Source organism: Epinephelus fuscoguttatus, linkage group LG22 (genome assembly GCF_011397635.1).
Source record: "Epinephelus fuscoguttatus linkage group LG22, E.fuscoguttatus.final_Chr_v1".
NCBI lineage: Eukaryota > Metazoa > Chordata > Actinopteri > Perciformes > Serranidae > Epinephelus > Epinephelus fuscoguttatus.
Window position 1 is genome coordinate 33,750,630 of NC_064773.1, and position 23,097 is coordinate 33,773,726.

The following is a 23,097-nucleotide window of genomic DNA, read 5'->3' on the forward strand; positions in this document are numbered from 1 at the left end:
CCAGTGTACACACAGTGTAAAATGAATGAAGATTAACAGCTGGCCATCTACAAGATACATCAGACAGCTGTGATATTATTCCTGCCTTGATAACAGAGCAGGCATATAAACAAAACACTAAACTATGTATCACATGTGCAAATTGCCATGTCATATACATCTGAACAGAGCACTACTTTATGACAGCATTAACAATGAAACTGCTGACAAATGGCTTGTGGCATTACAAATGCCCGTATACACACATATACAGTTAGAAAGTGGCAGATAAAACGCTCCAGCTACACAGGAGAAAGTCATGCAGGCTATAGAATATCAAACAAGACTTAGATTCTACTACAGGCATGCTACGTGCTAACATGCTGATGGTAACAAGGTATAATATTTAACATGTTCACCATCTTTATGCTAACATATGATAATTAGCACTATACACAATATACAGGTATGTGGTCATAACACCCAGCTGAATTAAAAATTTGACCTGATGATGGAGTTAGAGAAAAAGTCAGAAGATCACCAGTGACATTAGGATTTATCCTCTAGGCATCATGGATGTCTCCTCGAAATTTCAGCAGAAAAGATTTTAAAGAGCAAACTGGCTACTATCATATTAAAGATACCAAATAAAAACATGTATCTGAAATCAACTTTACCATCTTTATTTGACACTGCTGTTTTTGCACAGGCAATTTAGGGATGTCTCCACAGTTGTGGTCCTAAGTCCTAAAATCCTATGTCCTTATTTCTGAGACAAGATCGAGTAAAAATGTGGTCAATTTGAGACGCGACTGAGACCTTCAATTAATGGTCTTGGGCCTGAGACCAAGACTTATCCTATTATAACACCATTATAACACATAAGAATCCTGTATAAACACACATGCAGCAGACATATAGAGACACATGGTGTCTGACACACACAGACACAGAACCTCACCTTTGGCCTCACAGTCCCTGAAGGACATTGATCCTTCATACTTGGTCATGAGACCTCCTCCACAGGGGAAGCAGAGGACACGGCCTGGTTCTGGCTGGTAGGAGCCCAGGGGACAGGGCTGGCATGGACGGAAGCCGTCAGCAGAGAAGTGACCCGCTGGACACTGACCTGAGGGAAGGACACAAGGACATCACCTGTCTGTGTTTTCTCTTTCTTATCATTGTCATGAATCTGTAGCTTTTGTCTCTTCAGACTTCAACAGTTTGAAGTTCTCCATAAACTGCACAATGTCAGAGAGTTTATCAGTGTAGGATCAGCTAGTGAATCTCTCCCTGAGCTCAGTGACTGAATGTTAACACAGGTCTGTGGTGCTCTTTTGTGGCTGCAGCTCAGATTCAGTTCACATCAACGGCCACTAGATGGTGCCAATCAAACATATTAATACATGCATATTGTGTGTCTTAAAGGAGCTATATGTAAGAAATCTAAAGCAAACAGTCATAAAATCCTCCTAATATGTCACAGAGACTAAGGAATAATGTTCATATAACATACTAATCTCACGGACAACAATAGTACAACCAGAATATTCGCATTTAAAAAACATTTTTACAGTCCGCAAATCATGTTTATGATTTGAATTTGTGTTTTGGCCTGTTGCGCCACCCATTGCCGTCTACCAGTCACACAGTCAGAGTCTCAGCATCAGTTACAGTTACGACTGAGCTACAGCAGCACTGCAAGCAGCATTAGCAGTGTCCCAGTACATAGCATTAGCAGCCAGCTCCTCCTCAGCTGTATCCCGGCAGCAGCATTAGCAGTGTCCCGGTACATAGCATTAGCAGCTGGCTCCTCCTCAGCTGTGTCCCGGCAGTAGCGTTAGCAGTGTCCCGGTACATAGCATTAGGAGCCGGCTCCTCCTCCGCTGTATCCTGGCAGCAGTGTTAGCAGCAGAGAAGCCGGACTTGCTCGAACGGTCCGCTGGAAAACCTAAGATAAAGGATGCGGCAACACGGCCCTGCCACGGCAGCACGCCCGTGGGCAAACAAATCAGTCTCCAGCGTGCCGCTGTCCAGCAACCTCGAATCTGTAGGGGAGGGGGGGCGGACACGACTCGCGGCAATATTTTGAATTTGAGTGCAGTAACCGTTTTGGCCACATTCTTACATACAGCGCCTTTAACTCTTTTCCTGCACACCTTTCTTGCCCCAAGGAAATTTAAATTGTCCTAATTTTCAGCAATGACAAATATCAAAGATGGAAAACAAAAATCTGTAGTTGATTGGCAAAAAGATGTAAGGTACAGTAAGGGGCTACAGCCTGAGAACAGATCCTGTGTGTTAATGTGACTCATGCAACAATTGTTTCAGTGCTGCTGGAGGAAGGATGAAGATCTGGGGCTTTTGCAATGACTGTGGTGATTGGATGGTGACTTACCTCCACACTGAGACACGTTCTTGGCCCCAGCAATGCCCTGTCCTTCAGTGCTGGGACATGGCTCGCAGGACAGCTGACCCACCGTGTCCTGGTACGTACCAGGTGGACACTGGACACACTGCTCCTGCTCCCCGCTGTAGAATGTCCCCACGCCACAGCTCACTGAGGAGGAAGACAAAGGTTTTAAGGAATACTTTCTGTGGCTCCTTTTAATCTTTCTCACTGCAACAGGGTAGAGACATTATGACACCAAAGGACAATGACTTGAACAGCAAACTTACCACATTTTCCATCTCGGAAAACTTGTCCCGTGCTGCAGGACTCAGCTCCCTCTGGTACCCTGGAAGGTTTCTGGGCTACCTCGTACTCGGTCCCAGAGAACTGGATGTAGAACTGCTGCTTGTTGATGGACTTCCTGAGTGTCCGCATGGCGCTCTGCAGCTTCTGCTTCATCCTTTCCCGCACACAGTCCACATTACACGAGTCTGAAGTAAAAATTGGTGTTTAGCAAAAATATAACCTCCAGTAGAAGACAAATTGTTTCCCTTTTACTGAATGCTTTTCTATTCATTTAAAGACCAAATCTTGATAATGTCTCTTGTATCTATTATGTTCATCATATTATATTTTGCATATGGTTTGGTACCATAAAAAACTTTCTACAGCAGGGTTGGGGGTACAGTTAGGTTAACTTTGACCCCTAATCCTCCAGTTTGATTTTTAGAAGGTATGAATTCATATCTTAAGATATTATGTCAGATATACACAGTTTGTAGGTAATGTCTGGTAATTTTCTTTGCACTGTCTGAATGCTGAGTACGACCAAAGAGGCAAGAAAGAACATCCCACCCGAGGCCTCCTCCTCCTTCATCTCCATCTCAAACTCAGCTGTGATGTGGGAAACCTCTTTGGAAGGAGATTTGCGTCCTCGTCTGCGCTTCTTAGACGAGTCGCACTTGAGGTTGACAAAAGTCACCTGGCAGTCGTCAGTGCAAGGGAACTGGCCTCCTTCCAGGGAAAAAACACAGGTGAAGAATGAGGAGGAGGAGATGGAGAAGAAGAATTAGAACATAAAGGATAAAGATCACAATACGTATTACTTAAGGATTTAAGATGAAAAAACAGTAGCGTGTGTAAAAGGAGGGTAATCCAGTCCAGGCTGTTTACCCTGCAGATTCTGCTTGGATGAATCTCTGTGCTTCTCCTTGTTGCGAGGTCTCAGGTGACACTTGGCATCTTTGATCTTAAACCTGGCCTTCTGTTTGATGGGTGGGGCCAGTGTGTCTTCATTTATACACAGCAAAAAGAAACAAAAGATGAATCATTATAATGTAAAGAACATTTGTATTAATTTGTATCCTTTCTTATGATGACTGTTTCTGATCCCTTAACCTGAGTTAGGTTTTTTTTCAAATGAAACTATTTGGATGTGTGGTGTCAACAGTTTAGTTTGGGTTCTTACACTTTGGTTAACTTTAGGTAACATTTGCTATTTTTTTTCATCCAGAACAATATGTCTGTTCAGAGATCTCATAAATCACCTACAGTAGCCTCACTGACCACTCTGAGCTTACTCATTGATAACTTGATATTTTACTGAAAATCGTCATAGAACTAACTGCAGTCAATATCACTGAGATTGTTGTACTTTTCAGATAGCATGCTTTCTTTAAGATATCACTAACCTGTAGCATTTATGACAATCATGATACAGATCACAAACAGAACAAAGGACTAATTCGCACATCTATTTCCAAAGAGGTGCGTAGGAGAGGGACGAGCAGAACGCAGCTTGTAGAAAACCTCCCACATACTGTTTAACTATCACAGGAAAATACTGAGAAGTAATTAATCATTCATCATTACTTCTCAGTACTTTCCTGTGATCCAGCATAATACTAGGCTAAAGATGCCTTGTAAAAGCAATAGCTAAGCCTACAGCTGGCAGTCGATCCATGATAGTTGAGCTAGAAGTCAACAAGGGCAGTTGTGTTCCATTTCAATCCCCCACTCCTCCCCCGCCCACTTTCCCTCCACTCTCCTCGTGGCCTCTGTGTGACGTGTACAGCGCCGAGGCATAAAATGAAGCCAGCAGGCTTTTTGTCAATGAACATAATATCTGATTACTGCAACACAAACAAAGTGACCATCAGTGAACTGTTAAATCACTTAAGGATGAATCTACATGATCCTTCCTTTTGCTGAGACACTGAAGTCTGTATTTGACTTCATTACACCTCAGTATAACATTCATATCAGCCCCATGTCCACCCCCATCTGCTGCCTTAATTTTTCTCATAATATCACTTCATCTTTTAGTTTACCATGAGCATGTTTATTTTCTAAATGTATTACTTATCAGATATATTCTAACGATTTTAATATAACCTTTAATGGGGACTATTTGGAGTGATGGTAACAGCGTTTGTCAGATCTACTGTACCAGCACAGGTGGGTAAAGCAGTGGTAGCATTCCTCTTCTGGGGAGCTTTACCAGGCTGGACGGGCACCCCACAGCTCAGTGTGTAGCTGTTCTCTGAGTCTGTTAGAAACACACACACACACACACACACACACACACACACACACACACACACACATATTAGATCAGAATGAGGAAAGAGAAATCAGACATGCTGATGAGAGGTTAGGGGAGCTGAGACTTTTGATTTCGTCTGAAGGACTGTGTGACCGGGTCTTTCTGAGTTGTGGGTATGGTATGGAAGCCAGTGTGTTTCACTTGGCGCTGGGCTGGGACACACACACTTGTGAGGATTAAAAGGAATTTTATAAATGTTGTATGACCTTACTTTCCTGTATTCAGGAACGAGACAGACAGCCCAGAGGAAACTCTGCTGCCATGTGACCTTAAACTCCTACTGAGAAATTAAAGCTTGAATGAAAGATCTATGAATCCTGTCTTTCTGTCTTGATCTACGCAAACACACAAAGACGCATTTCAAGTAGGAAATGAGGGATGAAGTCTTCAGAGGTCATAAAAGCAAGATGATTAAATAAGAATCCGGACTGCATTAAGCCACAGGAATTTACATGGCTCCTGCCCCTGAAAATTAAGACACACTCCAAAAAGACAGAAAAACAAATATTTCACTCCATGCCTGAGAACTATCCATCATTCTCACACCATGGCAGCCAAGTTAAACCAAGTGAGGCCCTCGCTGTGGAAAAAAAGGCGTGATCAAAGGATGTAATCGATTTACAGATGTGTGTTAAGTACTATCGCAGGAGGAGAGGCCGGGGTGGCAGCCAAAGTGCTGCGACGGGAGACGCCAAGAAAACCTTGCAGAGAGAAAAACACATCAGTCTGAGTGGAGAGCACCCCGAGGAGTCAATACAGCAATAAAGAGCATGAACGCCTTAATCCAGCATCAGTTGCATTGAGAGAAAAGGATGGTACAGAGAGCTGTGACTGCAAGCTCTCACCACTAGAGGGAAGCAGCGTGTGCTGCATGACACCTCCAACAACACATTTACAGTTATATACAGGAGAAGAATGAATTTCATTCACTGGATCTCAAACTTAAATACACAATGCGTGATTTTTTCCTCCACTCTATAAATGAGTGTAGTGTATTTTTACTGAAATAAAGTAACATAGTTCCACATTCCACAAAGAAAAATAATCTCTCCTTTTTCCATCTAAAGTAATCTTCTTACAGGGTCCCAATCCTGGTCAAAATATCAAGGTCACAAATATGAATGTACAAATGCAAAAAAGAGTAGAAAAGGGTCAAGACTATGAGAGAGAGGCAAACAATCAAAGCAACGTGCAGTGACCTCTCTCTCTCACAGTTTACATCCACATCTTTCCCTAGCCAGCACAGAAGACCTATACAGTCAGCACAGTTTCAAGGTGGACACCCAAGATTAGCGTCACCAATTCAGTATCTGACCAAATGTCTCCCCTTCTGTTCCTGAGATACGATGTTGAATAAAGTGTTTTTGCAGAACATTATGATGCCACACTGAAGTTGACCTTTGATGCTTTGAATATACATTTTCATTGCTTCATCATTTTGTGAGGAATTTTAATTAATAATTAATAATTAATGTATCTCTTAATGTAATTCTTGAGTTATGGCCAAAATCATATTTTGTGAGGTCACAGTGACCTTGACCTTCAACCACAAAATTCTCAAATCAGTCCATCCTTGACTCAAGTAGACATTTCCTCCAGGTGTTCTTGAGAGATCGCATTAACAAAAATTAAAAACAAATGCAAGGTCACACTGACCTTGACCTTTGACCACCAAAATCTAGTCAGTTCATTGTTGATTCTACATGGACATTTGTGCCAAATCTGAAGAAATTTTCTTGAGGTGTTCTTAAGATATCACATTCACAAGAATGAGAATGAGATCACAGTAACCTTGATCTTTGACTTCAGCTACCAAAATCTAATCAGATCTTCTTGAGTACAATTGGACATTTGTGCAAATATAGAGAAGTTCCCTCAAAGCATTCTTGAGATATCATTTTCACGAGAAGGGGAAGGACAGACAGACAACCGGAAAACATAATGCCTTCAACCATGGCTGTTGCCCATGTGGAGGCATAAAAAAAGTCAAAAAGTCCCAAATTACAATCCCTAGAGCAAGTTGACAGAATGAGCAACTTGAGCTCTGAGTATTGCAATTGGCACTTTACAATACTTACAGTTTTTTGATTGTTTAATACAGAGGATACACAGCAAGTACATTTCATGTGTAGGGAGGGTGGGAGTCTGTCATTTTGAAAAAAAATTTCTGATGAACCTACATTAAATAGTTTGATAAATGAAAAAAAAAAAAATGAGAACAATGCTAAGATGAAATAAAAATCCAAAAAATAACATTTGAATTTTTTTCCTTTGTATGTGTGTGTGTGTGTGTGTGTGTGTATGTGTGCACGAGCATGTGTGTGTGTGTGTGTGTGTGTGTGTACCTGCAAGGAAGAGGGCGTTGGAGGGGCAGGAGAGTGAGCAGACCTCTGCCCCTCCGCTCTTGGTGCACGTCAGTTGGGCTCGGGGCGCCGGCTTCCCATTGGGCAGACACTTCACCGCCTCTGAGGAACACAGAGAGTCACATCACCATGAAAACTACCTGGACACACATGTGTACCTGTGTTCAGGCCTGCTGACAAACACACACACACGCAGTTGGTGCTTACCAATGCAATCTTTCTTGTTCCAGTGGAGTTTCTGTCCAGGTGGACACACACACTCGTAGCTTCCTTGGGTGTTTATGCAGCCGTACTCACAGCTCCCATTGCTGATGCTGCACTCATCGATGTCTGAGATACAACCACAGATAACACTTCAGTCAGTGTGAGAGTATATGATACCACATTATAGTAACAATTATTAGACACATTAGGGTGGACAAGAGATCCTGTTTATAGGCACGTGTGATTTTGTAAATGGGTTTACCAGTCTCCACATACCTTTACATCACATCACTAATGGAGTGTTCAGAGCATTCCCACAAAGCTACAAGTGAAATGTTTTGTGAATTGTCACGATACAAATAAGTGAATTATTGTGCACTCAGTTTAGACTCAGCTAGAGTCCTGCAGTAAATCCTCCTTCATTTAGGTCCTAATGTTCAGTTTGTGTTGAAGCTGTTTTAGAGAGCTGTTGATTCAACTGTATGCGCATTTTGAAGGCTGCAGTTTGTGGCAATGAATTGTATGGCGTTAAACTGGGAGGTATTTATATTATTTTGTTGACGACTTTTATATCAATAAGCATAGGCTAAATAAGAGAATCCCCACTTTATGTAAACTGCAGCAGCAGCAGCACAATCTGCAGCCTCTAAAATGATAATACAGTTAAATCAACACTGGGGCTACACAATATATTAAATATATATTTAGGTAAATATATGATATGCAACAACAATGAATATTGTGATAACAGTATTACTTGCGATAAACTGATATAGAGGCTGCTTTCAGTGCAGTGCTAAAAAATAACAAATTGCTTGTTGAATTATAAAAAAATGAAAAAGAAATTATCTCCACGACTTTCTCATTGAACAAATTGAACACTGAAATGAATTCAAAAAGCACCAAATGATGGATTACATTTTAAGCGAGAATGGGGTTGGTCTTTGCACTTTTACTTTCATTTGAATCCCTCAAAAACTGTATCCAGCCTGAAGTGTCAGATAGAACTGGAGTGAGCTTATTCTACTTAAGTTTACTACATTCAAAAGACATGGACATTCATGTGACAACTAGGGGTGTAACAATACAGAAAATCAAACAAAAGACACACACATCTCACTGTGGGAGGGCAGGTGCTGAGTTGATAGTCGCAGATGAAAACAGGATGAATGACTCGCAACACTGCCAGACTCTTTGCAGAAAAGAAAAATGTATTGCACCGTGACGTACGTTTCGAGTTGTATGCTCTTCGTCAGACGATGAGCAGCCAGCGTTGGCCCAAAACACACACCCACAGCAGTGAGCAGGGTAGCTGATCTTAAAAATGAATTAAAAAGGTTAATTTCATTGAAATATTTTACTGAGGACTTCCGGTTTGGCAAGCTAGAAGATGGCAGCATAGGAGAATGTGCCCCAACGTTTGAGTTAAAAACAGCCTGTAATGACACAAAGATTTTTGCAAGAGTAAGAAATAAGACTGAGGGCTTCAAGATGCCAAGAGGATAAAACAGATATCTATGCAGTGCAAGTTACACGAGGGAGATGGAGTCGACCAGACTTCACCTGCTAGCAGCGGCATAGAGGATATTGACATGCTAACAGACGGAGGGGGAACAAGCTAGCAACGCAAGCCTGGACCTTATACTTAGAGAACTAAGGGAATTCAGGAAAGATAACTGTGCGCAGCTGAAGGGAATCAAAGAGGAAATAATTAAATCAAACAAGAGAGTGGAAGAGGCGGAAAAAAGGATTATGGATGCTGAAACCCGAATACAAGATAATGAGGAAGCAGTAACAGAGATGCTCAAACTGCATATCGAAATGAATGCCAAGCTGACGTACCTGGAGGGACGGTCCAGAAGAGAAAATATTATAATACATGGCGTCAAAGAGGGATCTGAAAATGACGCTTTGTCAGTGATTGCTTTTGTGGAACGTTTATTAAGGGATGAACTTGAGATGCCCGACTGGACTGCGAGTGGAAAGAGCGCAACGCGTGCTAGTGTCAAAGCCACCACCAAACTCAAGGTATAACTGCCAACTGAAGAACCAACCATTTATATACCCAGATTTGCTCTCGTGCCTTAAAATCAGTTATGCATTAAATTGAATGAGGGGCATCTGCGGTATCCACAAAGATACAAAATCGATACCATATGCATAAATTAATGTCACAATTGAGCGGGCGGATACACATATACCTATATGTCACACATACATTTGCAGTTCTCCATCATGACACTGTTGAGGGAGATCATTAATATATAGACTAAATAATAGGGGACCTAACACTGACCCTTGTGGAACATCATTGTGCACTTCATGTTACTAGACAGTGTTTCACCAACTTTAACACATTGTATCATATTAGATAAATATGAAGACATCCATGCCAGTGCTCTAGATAAGAAGTTAAATTTAGAGTGTTTCGATATTAAAATATCATGATTAACTGCATCGATTGCTTTACACAGATCTAAAAATACAGCAAAAACTACTCCTACTTTATCAAGTCTTGATTTAATTTGTTCTATTAAGTGCAAGGTAGCAGTTTCGGTGGAATGATTTGCTCTAAAGCCAAATTGCATACAATGCAAAATTGCTTCTATTAAGAAATGATGTCAGTTGTTTAATGACATAATGATGGGTGTTACATTTTTAACAGAATGGCCATTCTATCCTCTTGGATTTTATTTTGACGTTTATACACTTCACTTCTGCTTCCTGTCTGTCCACCACGCTACTATCTGTCCCAAATGAGAAATTCTTTTTTTTTTTTTGCAAAAACAAAATTGCACAGCCTTTTGAATTTGGTTTTCTGGTTTTTCATTTGGTAACAAAAAAGGAATACATTACATGATTTTGTTTTTCATTTTTGGTTTAATATGAAAAAAAGGAAAACAAACACGTGACTTCTGTTTTTGGTTCCAAACAGGAAAACAAATTGGCTGAATGTCCGCAGACCTGTTCATTGTTCAATCCAAAAAGGAATAACGATGAAACGAATCGGCAAAAAACAAAATTGGTTGATTGGTTTTTCGTTATTTGATTCTGACACCAAAAATGGTTTGCCATTTTTTGGTTTTTGAATTACAAATGAATTACTAATTATCCCGGACCCATTTCCCCCTCTTTTCCTTAAACTAACTCAAAAAACCCCCAGGTACAATATCACAATATTTTGTGATGTGTTTATCGCTCAAGTTGACATCACGATAATGTCAAAAATGATAAAGGATATAGTGTGCACCCCCCCCCCCCCACCCCCCACCCCCCCCCACCCCCACCCCCAACACCTCTCTAAAACTCTTTTGAACACAAACTGAACACTAGAACCTTCATTGCAGGACTGTTGTATTAGACTGCATTAGTTTCAGATAAGGCGGACCTAATTAAGTGGCCACTGAGTGTATCTGTTCATCCAGCTGCTGGGATCACACTCACTCCACCTTTTCATCAGTGACAGAAGTCAAACAACAACAGGAGTCAAAACTGTATGTACTGACGGAGCAACAGGTGTGTGGCAGTACACACATAATACACACAGACAGGCAGACAAACCATCACAAATTGGGAGCGCATGCACACACACACACACACACACACACACACACACACACACACACACACACACACACACGCATTTGATACATTTGAGCTGTGTCAAACAGTTGGTTCCAGGCCAGTTTCAGGTATTTCTCCCATGACTCGGGGCAGTGGGACAGATCTGAGCACACTCACCTCCACAGTGAGTGAGGCCGTACAGGATGTATCCCTTGTTGCACAGGCACTCAAAGCTGCCGGGGTAGTTGATGCAGGTGTGGTCACAGGTTCTCTCAAAGGAGCATTCGTCAATGTCTGAGGGAGAGCAAGGAGACACGTGACTGGTGAGAATTACTGGCTCTTTATGCAATGGAAACAATGGGAAATACCAGTAAAACGAGTGACTGCAAGAGACATTATCATCAAATTAGCTTTCATTTGCTGATTTTGTTCATTCACTCATAATTTTCCATTCACATTTATTTAGGGATGCCTTTTTGCAGCCAGCATCCAGTGGCCTTTAAAACATGTTAAAGGAAAACTCCATTTGGCTGAACCACTGCATGCAAGGCCTGATACATACAAAAGTCTGTCAGTGAGTGAGTGAAGAGTTAATGAGTAAGTGATAAAGTTACACCATTAGTTGGACTGAGTGATGACACGAGTGTTGGGATTTCCCCTTTGGCTGTTGCTCTTTCAAACTGAATAGGCCATTTACATGACATAAGAAAAAACTGATTTATTGTGTAAGTCTGACTAAAACCTGACTTTTAAAATACATGTAAACATGTTGGTCCAACTGAATTCATACTAAATCAAATTTCTCACCTCATCAGTTTGCTTGAGGTATAGTAGTGTCTGTATGACACACAGGCTTCAAAATTTATGGATAACGTTATTGACTATTACATGTCACAATTTCAGAACACCACCTTGTGTCACCACCTTGTTAACAATCATTAGCTAGAGGACAACCAATTAACTGGTTTGACCAATTAATCAGCGCCCATAGGTGTTTTACAAACTATTGTTATCAGCGGACTTTGTGCTGTGATGATTCCCAAAAGTTGTGCAATTTCCACCAGTCACGCAGGGACGCACATCACCTACAAGAGCTGAAGAGGGGAGGGCTCTATTAAATGATCAGTGGTTCAGAGAAAGCAGCTCCATTCTGCCGTGTGACTGTGCCTCACTGTATTGTTCTTCATTTTAAGATAGATTTATGAATTTTTGGGCTTGACCACAACAGTGGGGCAAAGTCTGTGACTGAGTTAATGCTACAACTTCCAGTCTTAAATTAAAAGCCCCCCAGCATTTCATACATGGTGTAGAAATACACTGGGTTGCAACCTAGTCTTAAAATAAAAAAAAATGTCAGTTTACCCATCATAGTTGGCATTAATCATGCTGAGAAAACAGTTGTATAATGTGTTTAGTGGCTAAAGTGTATAACAGAAAGCCTGTGTTATTAAGAGAGTTTGACAGACATGCCTAATAATAACGTTATTGATTGAATTGTGGGAAATGTATGATTCAGCTTGACCCATTCTAGAAGTAGAGGTCAGGATATCTGAGGGTGCTTTCACGCCTGTTTGGTTTGGTTTGGTTAAAAAAAAAACTCAGGTCTGTTTGTGTGGTTAGTATGGTTCACTTGGGCTGGTGTGAAAGCTGTCAGTTCAACCCTGGTGCAGACTAAACACCCGGACCGAGACCATTCTAAAGGTGGGTCTCGGTCTGCTTCCAAACAGACTCGGTGCGGTTCTTTTGTGGTGTGAAAGAAAATGAACCAACCACAGGATTTTAATGATATCAGATATGTGATTATAGCAACAGCTAAACCAATGATAAATCCATCTGCTGATTATGAAATTTGTCTACGATCTCATAACTGATCTTGATAAAGGTCATATATATCCCATAACCAATTTATGCTAATGCATGAATGAATAATGACTAACAGAGACAGGATGAAAAGAAGGCATGAGTAATGATTCGGGGTTTAATACTATGGGATCACTGACATACATTTTCATGGACTTAATTAACAAACAAAGCACACAGAGTTGGATATAATGATAGCAGTTTTACAGCTTTTAATCAAGGAAAATACCCTCACTGACGTGCATATGTATTACCATGGTTACATGCATGCATTAGCAAAAACAGGTTACAGAATGTACGTGGCCTTTATCAGGATCAATTATGAGATCTTGGACAGATTTCATAATCAGCAGACGGATTTATTATTGGTTTAGCTGTTGGTAAGATCACATATCTGCTATCATAAAATCCTGTGGTGGGTACCGCACTAGAGTCCGTTGGGAAGCAGACCAAGACCCACCTTTTCGAGTGGTCTTGGTTGAGTTGTTTGGTCCCCACCAGGGGACAGCTTTCAAACAAGCCTAAACAAATTGTGCTGACTGTGCAAACGGAGCTGAGTTCGTTTTAACCAAACAAACAGGTATATCCTGACTTTTACTCCCTAGTGTGGGTCAAGCTGGATCTAAGGGTCTTAATCCTCTTGGTTCGTTTGCAAAAAGTCAATGTGAACAAGAACCGAACCAAAACTGAAATGCTACAATGTATCTTTTTGTTTTTCCTCTGGTGCAACCAAATGAACCAAACTACAGATGTAAATGCACCATCAGGGTCTGTCACTTTGATTTTAACCACTCTTTTTTCTGTCTACTCCCAAAAAAAGTATTAGTGACATTATAATCTGAAAAATACTGCTCAAAGTTTTAATAATTCAGTGCAGATCAAATCAATGTAACAACTGACATGGTCTCCATATTGATCAAAAACATTTGATAAACCAGTGGTGCAGCATTAGTTAAGAAATTCTTGAACATTTCAGCCTCTCAATTCTGATGAAAACCTGCTGGTGTCCTGCTGATGGTGCTTCCACACACATGAATGGAATTATGAACTGATCCAGTCATGGTTTAAATAAGGTCTAATGAGAGCACACAGGTTTATTTCCAAAGGTCAGTGGGATGAGTGGTTTATAGATATTGCGTTCTTAATGACTCATTTATGGACAAACAGGCTGCCCACCACGGACCAAAGAAGCCATTCCATTAATCACGGTGGACAGTATAGTAAACAAACAAATGAGTTCCACACTAAACTAGGACAAGAGCTCATTCTAATAAACCCATCCGGAAAAACTTCACTGGACTGAGGCTAAGACAGCTCACATTCACCGTTACGTCAATGTCTGTGTGTGTGAGTGTGCATGCCTGCCTGTGCATGTGTTTATGTATACACATCCAGCACCAAATATTATTAACCTATCAGGAATGGAAGCCAGTGTTTCAAGCTCACCTGGTTTATTTCAGGCTGTTCCACAGGGCTTTACAGGGGCTAAAAATACAACATGTTACAATGGAGTTTGTCATGTGGAGGAAGTTGTTAAGGCCTGGATGTTGGTTCGGTAAATATTCCAGGCATCTGTTCATGTGAGGACTTAGGAATAGCTGGCCTGTTTGGAGCTAGCCCATGAGCAGAATTTACACAAAGTGATGCGGGCGCACAGAAGATGTCAACAGCTGTTTAATGGAAGAGGAACATATAGAGAAGAAATGCTGGCTTCTGGTTTGGCTTATGTGTGTTTCTGTGAGATACCCTTGGTTATGGTGGAGTGCTTTGACAGTGATTGCTGACATTTATCTACCTGCTGACAACATTCTAGCTTCTAAACGTTTAAAGAAAAAAGAGTCATCTGTAGAAATTGCTTATGCATCTTTGGTAAATGATTAATCGTTCTGCTTTGGTTTAGCCTTAGCCAGTTCTGGCAAATACTCTAACACTGGCATGTATCACCGGGAGCTATTTTCTAGAGAAGCTCAGCGGCACAGAAAGAGCTGACAAATTAATCATGATATTTCATCTGAAGGTCATGTTGAAGCTCAACAGTCCAGACGTCAATGAATGGGATGAACCTGGCAGCTAGTGGCTGCCATGCTACTGTGGCAAAGGTGTGTGAGAAATAGGCTCAGATGCTGTGATGTGGCTAATACCACTCAACACCCCATTATTAAAGACGCACACTTAATCCAGCACATAGACACACACGTGTAGTATGCACTGTTGGTGGTTTTGGGCCGAAGACAGAAGCACCTCAGGGTTTTGTTGTTAATAAAAATCATTTTGGGTTTTGTCTGCTCTGCTGTCTCGCTTGCTGCAACTTGTAACCAGGAATCTGCCTTTGGTCGTACAAACATAACCGCTGATCACAAGGAGGCTTCTACATGTGCACTACACACCCAGCTAAGGATGTCAGCTACACCACTGCAACAAGCTAAGCATTATGTTACTGTGCATGCTTGACCTTTTCTCATTCATGCATTTAAATGTTTATGCTTTTATGCTCAGCTATGGATTTACACACATTTCAATTTTCATTCAGCTGGAGTTGTTAAAGGAACTACATACATATATATTTACTTGTTTTCTGTGTTTGCCTCTTCCAGCATCTTTTAGCCCTCAAATGGTTGCATCTTAGCAACCAGTCACTGATTTTTTTTTTTAACTCAGACAGTGGAGAAACAGCAATTTCTTTTTTTCCCAAGCCATCAGTTCCTCCCAGGAAAGTGCTGTAAGAAGCCGTTATTGGTATTTTAGCCAAATACAATCATTTCCTAATAGTAAGAAATGTTTTTTTGTGCCCAACCTAACCACATATTGGTTAGGTTGGTATTGTGAGGGTCATAAGGACAGAGGGATGTCGTATGCTGTAAAGCCCTGTGAGGCAAATTGTGATTTGTGATATTGGGCTTTATAAATAAAATTGATTGATTGATTGACATATTAACCACAGCACTGTTTAAATGTGGTGTTTCAACATATTCACTATAAATTGATGAAGTAATTTTGTCGATCTAGAAATTCACTGTACTTTTAAATAAAGTGTGTTTTTTACAAACTTGACACTTTTACAAGTTACTTGCAGTCCATTTAGAATGGAGCCGTGACCCACTTTTGGAGTGTGACCCACCAGTTGAGAACCACTGCCCTACATAATAACCTGCACATGTGTATCCATGGTATCAGAGGCTGTTTACAAAGAAAAGCTGCCACACCTTAGAAAACCAAGTTGAAGTTAAGGACCTACACAGGTGAGCCTGTTCCAGTGGTGGAGACCTGAAGGACATATCAGTTAAGTTGACAGTAAAACCAGGAAGTCTACCCAAGTGTCTAAAAGCTAGACCTGTTCTGTATGCCAGCAAACCCAAGGCTGAGGCCAAACTAGACAGGTTAGTGGAGAGTGGAGTACTGGAACCTGTGAGCACAAGTGACTGGGCTACACCCATTGTTCCTGTCATGAAAAGGGATGGAATCTGTGGTGATTTCAAAGTCACTGTGAACCCTGTCTTGACTGCAGAACAGTATCAACTACCCTCACTGATTACCTCTTTTTAGGTTTGGCTAGAGGACAGAAGTATAGTAAGATGGATTTATCTCAGGCATACCTCCAGATACACGTGGACCCACAGTCACAAGAACTGCTGATCATAGTGACACATAAGGGTCTGTACAGTTATTGGAGGCTCCCTTTTGGGATTACCTCTGCTCCAGTACTTTTACAAAGAGCAATGGACCAGATCCAGAGTGGGCACCCAGGTGTCCAGTGCTATTTGGATGACCTGCTCATCACAGGACCTGATGAGCAGTCGCACTTAAGGAGCCTGAATGCAACACTGCAAAGACTAGAACAATATGGTCTGAGAGTCCGGAAAGACAAATGTGAGTTTTTCCCGACCGTCAGTCGAGTATTTGGGGTATGTGATTGACAGTAAACCCACTGCTTCTTCCCACTTTAACCTGAATAACAAACCAGGCTTGGTGCTCCGGTTGGATCCAAACGGAGAGCTGAAGCTAGCTGGGAAGCTAGCCGAGGCTAACTGGCTGTGCTTCCCTCCGGTCATGCTGCGGCTAACACCCCACTAGCCTCACAGCTAGCCCTGGTTTGTTATTCAGGTTAAAGTGGGAAGAAGCAGCGGATCTGTCAAGCAGCTGAGTGAAGTGGAGCCTGAGGAGGAAGCACCGGTTAGCCCCGGTTTCACTACAGGCAGATTCACTCGCTACAGGGGCGAGGAAATAAAACCTGAACAGCCAATCAGAGTGATCTCTCTCACCGACAAGCTCCGCCGCTGATTCAACATGCTCAATCGGCTGAAAAGCCGCTAATTTTTTTTTTAAAAAATCCGGCCCAGTTGAAATTGTAATAGCCTTGAATAGCTTGCATACTTGATTATCATGCAATTGACAGACAGTGTTGACATTGGCATAGGGATCAGTTGACAAGATATGTTTATAAATGGCAGCGGCAAGGCCACCCTACTCACTGTACCTTGCACATGTTTAAAATAAAAACACGAATACATGAACCTGTGTATTATCTGAATAGCTTAGTATTGAATGCACAATAATAAAGTATGTTTATACATGGTACTAGGCCCAGTTTAATATAAAACACAATTCAATATACAATATATATAGTAAGGGGTCCCTGCTCCATCTCTCCATCAGTTTGGGGGTCCTTGGTCTGAAAAACGTTGAAGACCTCTGTTCTAAAGTAAAGGGGGAAGGATATGTTATGTATTTACAGCCTAAGTTTGTCCCTTTAGAGCTACCGTTACGCCCTCCAGTGCAATGTGTAAGAACTGGTACACTGTCCTGCTCTGACGTAAAAGAAACTGAATACACACCTGTCGGCAAGTTCCACGGGGTCTCCTGTTTCCTCATTAATAGTTGTTATACTAAAGAAAGCGGAGTATACAACAATTAGCTAATCACTTACTTAGCATTAATATAAGTAACGAGATGTAGCTTTTCCATTACCCTTACCCTTACCGTAACCTCAACGTAATACTTCATAGCTAGCAAATCGCTAACTTAGCAGTTTTGGCGGGACTTCTGCATCAGGGCCAAGGAGCAAGGGGGGCTGATCATGTAGGTAGAGGACGGGTAACATTCTGCAATTATATCTACTCACTATCCCATGATGTCCAATGTAATCTTACATTCCCTGATACAACAGTAACTGTCTTTGACGTTTAAGATATTTTTGCTTTTAATTGATAGGAAAGTTAAGCGTGAAGGGGGAGAGAGAGAGGGAATGACATTCAGCAAAGGGCCACAGGATGGAGTTGAACCCGGGCCGCTGCGGCAACTGCCTTGTACATGGGGCGCCTGCTCTATCCACTAAGCCACCGAAGCCCCTGTCTTTGACTTTTGTCAAGTAAATCCAAACAGACTCAAAATTCTAAATGATTGCCTCTGGTAGGCCTGGGTAATATGCAGAAATGAGAAACCACTATATTTTTGGAACAAATACCTCAATATCAATATTGTGACTGTTGTAGGATAGCCTACTGGTGCTTTTACAAAATTACACAATGAGATTTTGATAGTCATCAGTAATGTGGATATAATGACTAAATGGGGAAGGGCAAATAGAAGAACAGCTAGAACAGTCTGGGAAGTTCACGTAGTTACATCACTTTACTGTAATGCAGCCACTCAAACCAGGAAAAGACAACAGTTATGATATTACAAAAATCTAAGACAATATTTAGACTCATATCAGCATATCATACAATAAGATGCCCAGCCCTAGCCTCTGGGTGTATTTCGAGCTGACTGCTGAGTGAAACTCTGAGCCTGACAACAAGACTGATGACAGAGTGAGCTTCTGTGTGACTGACAGCTGTCACTCACTGACCTTGGCATGTGCGTTCATCAGTGAGCAGTTTGTGGCCTTTCTGGCAGCTGCATTCGAATGAGCCCACTGTATTCCGGCAGAAGTGATCGCAGCCTCCGTTGTTCTCCTGGCATTCGTCGATGTCTGGGAGGAAGAGATAAAAAGTGTCAAACCTCAAGTCATGATTAGTCCACCTGGTTCACTTTTCAAGTGCAGTTGATGTGGCACAGCAAGCAGAGTAATGTTCAAATGACAGCCCTAAATGGTGATTATGCAACAATTACAACTCGGTTTGTTCTTTAAAGTTGTGGAAGTTGTCATTATGTTTCATGTTTAGCATCTGCCGACTGAACTTATGCTATGAAAACACAGAGTCTTGTGTTGCAGCTCAAAAGAGAAAATGAATAGAATGCAGAGGACATAAAGCTAGAATGTAATAAGAGTAAGGACTCATTTATGCTAAACGTTATATATGAAAACTGAGTCTTCTGTCCATACTCTGCATCCATTTTGTCCATTTTTGTGCATGTTTCCAGAAAGCTTGTGGATGTGGACAAAATGGAGCAGTACTACCACAGATTGTAAAGGTAGTGTAGCATAATTCAAGCAAGATACGACTGTAGGAGACTATGAAGAAATTTCAATAATGGCAGTAGGAATGAATCTGTAATACACAAACCCCTAGAAGGTGCACTGGGCTTTGAAGCCAATTTTCGTAGTGGCCAAACAGTGGTACTACAATTTCTGGGTACATCACGTGATGCCACTGGGCCCAAAAAGATTTTTTCCCATAGACTTACACTGGGAAAGAGACATTTGGGGCATCAGAGCCCCCACGAAATGACTCGTTCAATTCTCAAGATTTAATCCATTCAGTCAGATGATATTTGGAAAGTTTAGCCACAAGGTTAAATTACTTTATTTTTATCATAAATTATAATAAAATTATGATTTATAAAAGATTGGCTTCATGCATCAATGAGAAACTATCATACGCATGAACGGGGCCCTGACGCCAATGCTGTATCCAGGTCTAGCCAGGTCAAGTGCCAGCTGTTTCTATGCCAACATAAAGGACGCATGGAAGTATGAGGGCAGTGATGTTTACAAATGGATGTGTCCATTTTTGCATATAAGAAATATAAATAAGCCTGAGACTGCACCAGTCTGCCAAATATCTTTCTTACCAGCATATGAAAACAAAGATTCAGTTCCAACATTATTAATGTAAATTGGCATCAGACCTCGAAACTGAAAGGTAACACACAAGAAACCCCTCCTCTGGTTGCTTTTTGTGAAGAGGTCTGTACTGGCATCAGAGTCTCAGATATGTTAGATGGAGCGATTTCTTTTAGTGCCAGTATCTGACCAAAGGTTTCTCCTTCTGTTCCTGAGATGTGACGTTGAGTCATGGCCAGAAAAGTGCTTTTGCATAACATTATGATGTCACAGGGAAGTTGAATTTTGACCTTTTGGATATAAAATCATCACTTCATTATTTTATCCTATCAGACTTTTGTGTGTGATTTTTAATCATAATTAGCATACAAATTCTTGAGTTACGGCCAAAAACATGTTTTGTGAGGTCACAGCAACCTTGACCTTTGGCCACCAAATCCTAATCATCTTATTTCTTAATCCATATGAACGTTTGGGCCAAATTTGAGGAAACTCCCTCATGTCCATCTTGAGATATTGCAGTCACAAGAATCACAAGAAGACAAGGTCACAGTGATCTTCAACTTTGACCACCAAAATGTGATCAGTTCATTGTTGAGTCCAAATTTGTGCCAAATTTCAGGAAATTCCCACCACTGACATTGACCTTTGACAATAAAATTTTATCAGTTAATCATTAAGTCCAAGTGGACATTTGTGCCAAATTTGATGAAATTCCCGAGTGGTGTTCTTGAAATATCATGTTCACAAGAATGAGACAGACAAGGTCATAGTGACCTTGACCTTTGAGCTATGACCACCAAAATCTAATCATTTCATCATTGTGTGCCAAGATTGTGACGGATGAACATATGTAAAGACAACCCGAAAACATATTGGGCTCTAGTTTCCCGGCGCGGTGCAGGGTGGCACAGGGTGGCAAACCCCATGCAGAGATAGTTTCGAGCAGCGCAACCCGAGGCGCGCTCAGTTTGGTAGTTTGGCAGGCCGAAGTGCGCTGAGATGGGTGTGGTGGCGCAGCAGGGGGAGGTGTCGACAGATCCAGCTTGGCGCAGTGACAGTTTCGTGCCAAAAGGCTTCGCTGAAGGTGCGCTAAAAGCTCGCCAGCTGAAACCAGGTCTACTGTCAGCGCAGGCAGAGCGCAGCTGGTGTAAGCCGAAGTTTTGGCTGACCGGCGGACAGTGCGCGCCACATAAATACCCAAAAAACCACTATTCAATGCAACTATCTGCAATCAGCACATAAATGTATCTATATCGACTGTCCCGTCACATCTGATGTCAGATCAAAGGGGATTGGCACCGTTTGGCACGTTTGGCACGTGTAATGGAAACCCAACCTGATTTGATTAACACAGCCTGCAAACTAATGAGTTCACATCCCTCTCAGCCAACCACAAACAGCCACAGCATCAGATAGAGAGTTTATATTCAGCATCTCTCATCTTAGAAAAGTCAAAAGAAAAGAAACAGAGTGAGACTGCGAGAGAGAAAGAGAGAGCGCGCACGCACAAGAGAAACGCAACACTGATTTACAATTGTGGTGACCTCCTCCCAGGCTACCTTTGCATCATCAGCCCGTGGAGGTCTGCTCGCAGTTCCGTATATTCGGACACTGCGAGATGAAACATCAGTTTCCTCCTGGGAGAAGTTTGGCCGTCTGACGCTGCTGCTCTCTTCTGCCATGGCAAATTGAGTAAACTCTCATTACGCCTTCACGCGGCGCATTTAAGGACGAGGAGAGGGGCTCATTTGATTGGTGTGATGTGTGTAAAACCCACTCCACGCCTTCTCTCCTCCCTCCTTCCGACTTGTGCAGGTAGGAGGGACAGAGGTGGGAAAGAGGAGTAGCTGCGCCAGCACGCACGGTGTGCCAAACTTGCAAAATCTGCCTGGCCACACCCAGTTGGCGAAGCGCTGGTACGCTGCTCCCCCGCCTCGCCCGGTCTGCGAAACTAGAGCCCAATGCCTCCAGCCACAGCTATTGCCAGTGTGGAGGTAAAAAAATGGAAAGTGAGATAAAGTTGGAAAGTACAGGGAGCAGCAAGGGAAGTGTCATTATAATCACATCGTCTACATTTTGGCCTTGTAGTACAAAGTCATTTTCTTGTTCCTGCCAAGAATAGAGAGGTGATAAAAGTCTGTTGTTCTCCTTTTAACCTGATTTATACCTCATTCATAGTTATCATTACAACATGTTCTGTACGACTTCTATTGCACGTCTGTCCGTCCTGGAAAAGAGATCCCTTCTCAGTTGCTCTTCCTGAGGTGTCTACCATTTTTTCCCCCCGTTAAAGGGTTTTTTGGGGAGTTTTTCCTTATCCACTGTGAGGGTCCTAAGGACAGAGGGATGTTGTATGCTGTAAAGCCCTTGGAGGCAAATTGTGATTTGTGATATTGGGCTTTATAAATAAAATTGATTGATTGATTGATTGATTGATTGATTGATTGATTGATTGATTGATTGATTGATGTTTTACACAGTGAGAGCCTGTTCAGCCTGCATACCATGGCTTTTTGGGGGAACTCACTCTATTTGCAGGGATTGGGGGTACGATTTATGAGTCACCCTCATGCATTAATCATACATCAATAAAACCCTAACGTTAAGCAAGATCCATGGTGATAAAGATACAGAAAAATTGCGATGCATTGCAGAAAAATTGATATGCACATATGCACACTGTCAATATTTTAGCGCCCCCCCCCCCACCCACCACCCCCCGGGCGAGGTGGCGGTTGCTGGTAGCAAAATTCACATTGGTCCTGTGAGACTGTCTGCTAAATCTCTGTGAAATAAAACCTGGCTACCTGAGCTGCAACCCAGGTGTGGTCCAGCCATCCAGAGGCACAGATTCTAAAATAATAATAATGTGAATGTAATCACCCCGAGGCAGCATGTTCAGTGCCAACCGCAAACCTCCTGGCAGATCTGGCTTCACAATCTTTACCCATCCAAACTCATTCTCCTGCCTTAACCCGCCTACAGTGCCCTCATATGAACCCACATTGCACAATTATGTCTTCCACTTTTTTTTAATAATCAGTTTGTTTCAGAAACACATTTTGCTACTCCTTATCTCTCATAGTTTTCCCTATCCAGATCATGAACATTTTTCTATTTG

General features: G+C 41.8%; 1 protein-coding gene across 2 annotated transcripts in view; it reads right to left on the reverse strand.

The window, feature by feature from the left end:
• scube1 (signal peptide, CUB domain, EGF-like 1) overlaps window positions 1-23,097 on the reverse strand; it is a 221,054-nt gene that overhangs the window by 13,010 nt on the left and 184,947 nt on the right. For both annotated transcript variants that reach the window (XM_049567062.1, XM_049567060.1), the window contains 10 exons: window positions 18,816-18,938; window positions 11,285-11,401; window positions 7,547-7,669; window positions 7,322-7,441; window positions 4,821-4,919; window positions 3,545-3,661; window positions 3,227-3,385; window positions 2,659-2,862; window positions 2,378-2,539; window positions 941-1,108 (listed from right to left, as the gene is read on the reverse strand). In XM_049567062.1, the coding sequence (XP_049423019.1) occupies window positions 941-1,108; window positions 2,378-2,539; window positions 2,659-2,862; window positions 3,227-3,385; window positions 3,545-3,661; window positions 4,821-4,919; window positions 7,322-7,441; window positions 7,547-7,669; window positions 11,285-11,401; window positions 18,816-18,938 (1,392 nt within the window). The remainder of the gene's footprint in view (window positions 1-940; window positions 1,109-2,377; window positions 2,540-2,658; window positions 2,863-3,226; window positions 3,386-3,544; window positions 3,662-4,820; window positions 4,920-7,321; window positions 7,442-7,546; window positions 7,670-11,284; window positions 11,402-18,815; window positions 18,939-23,097) is intronic.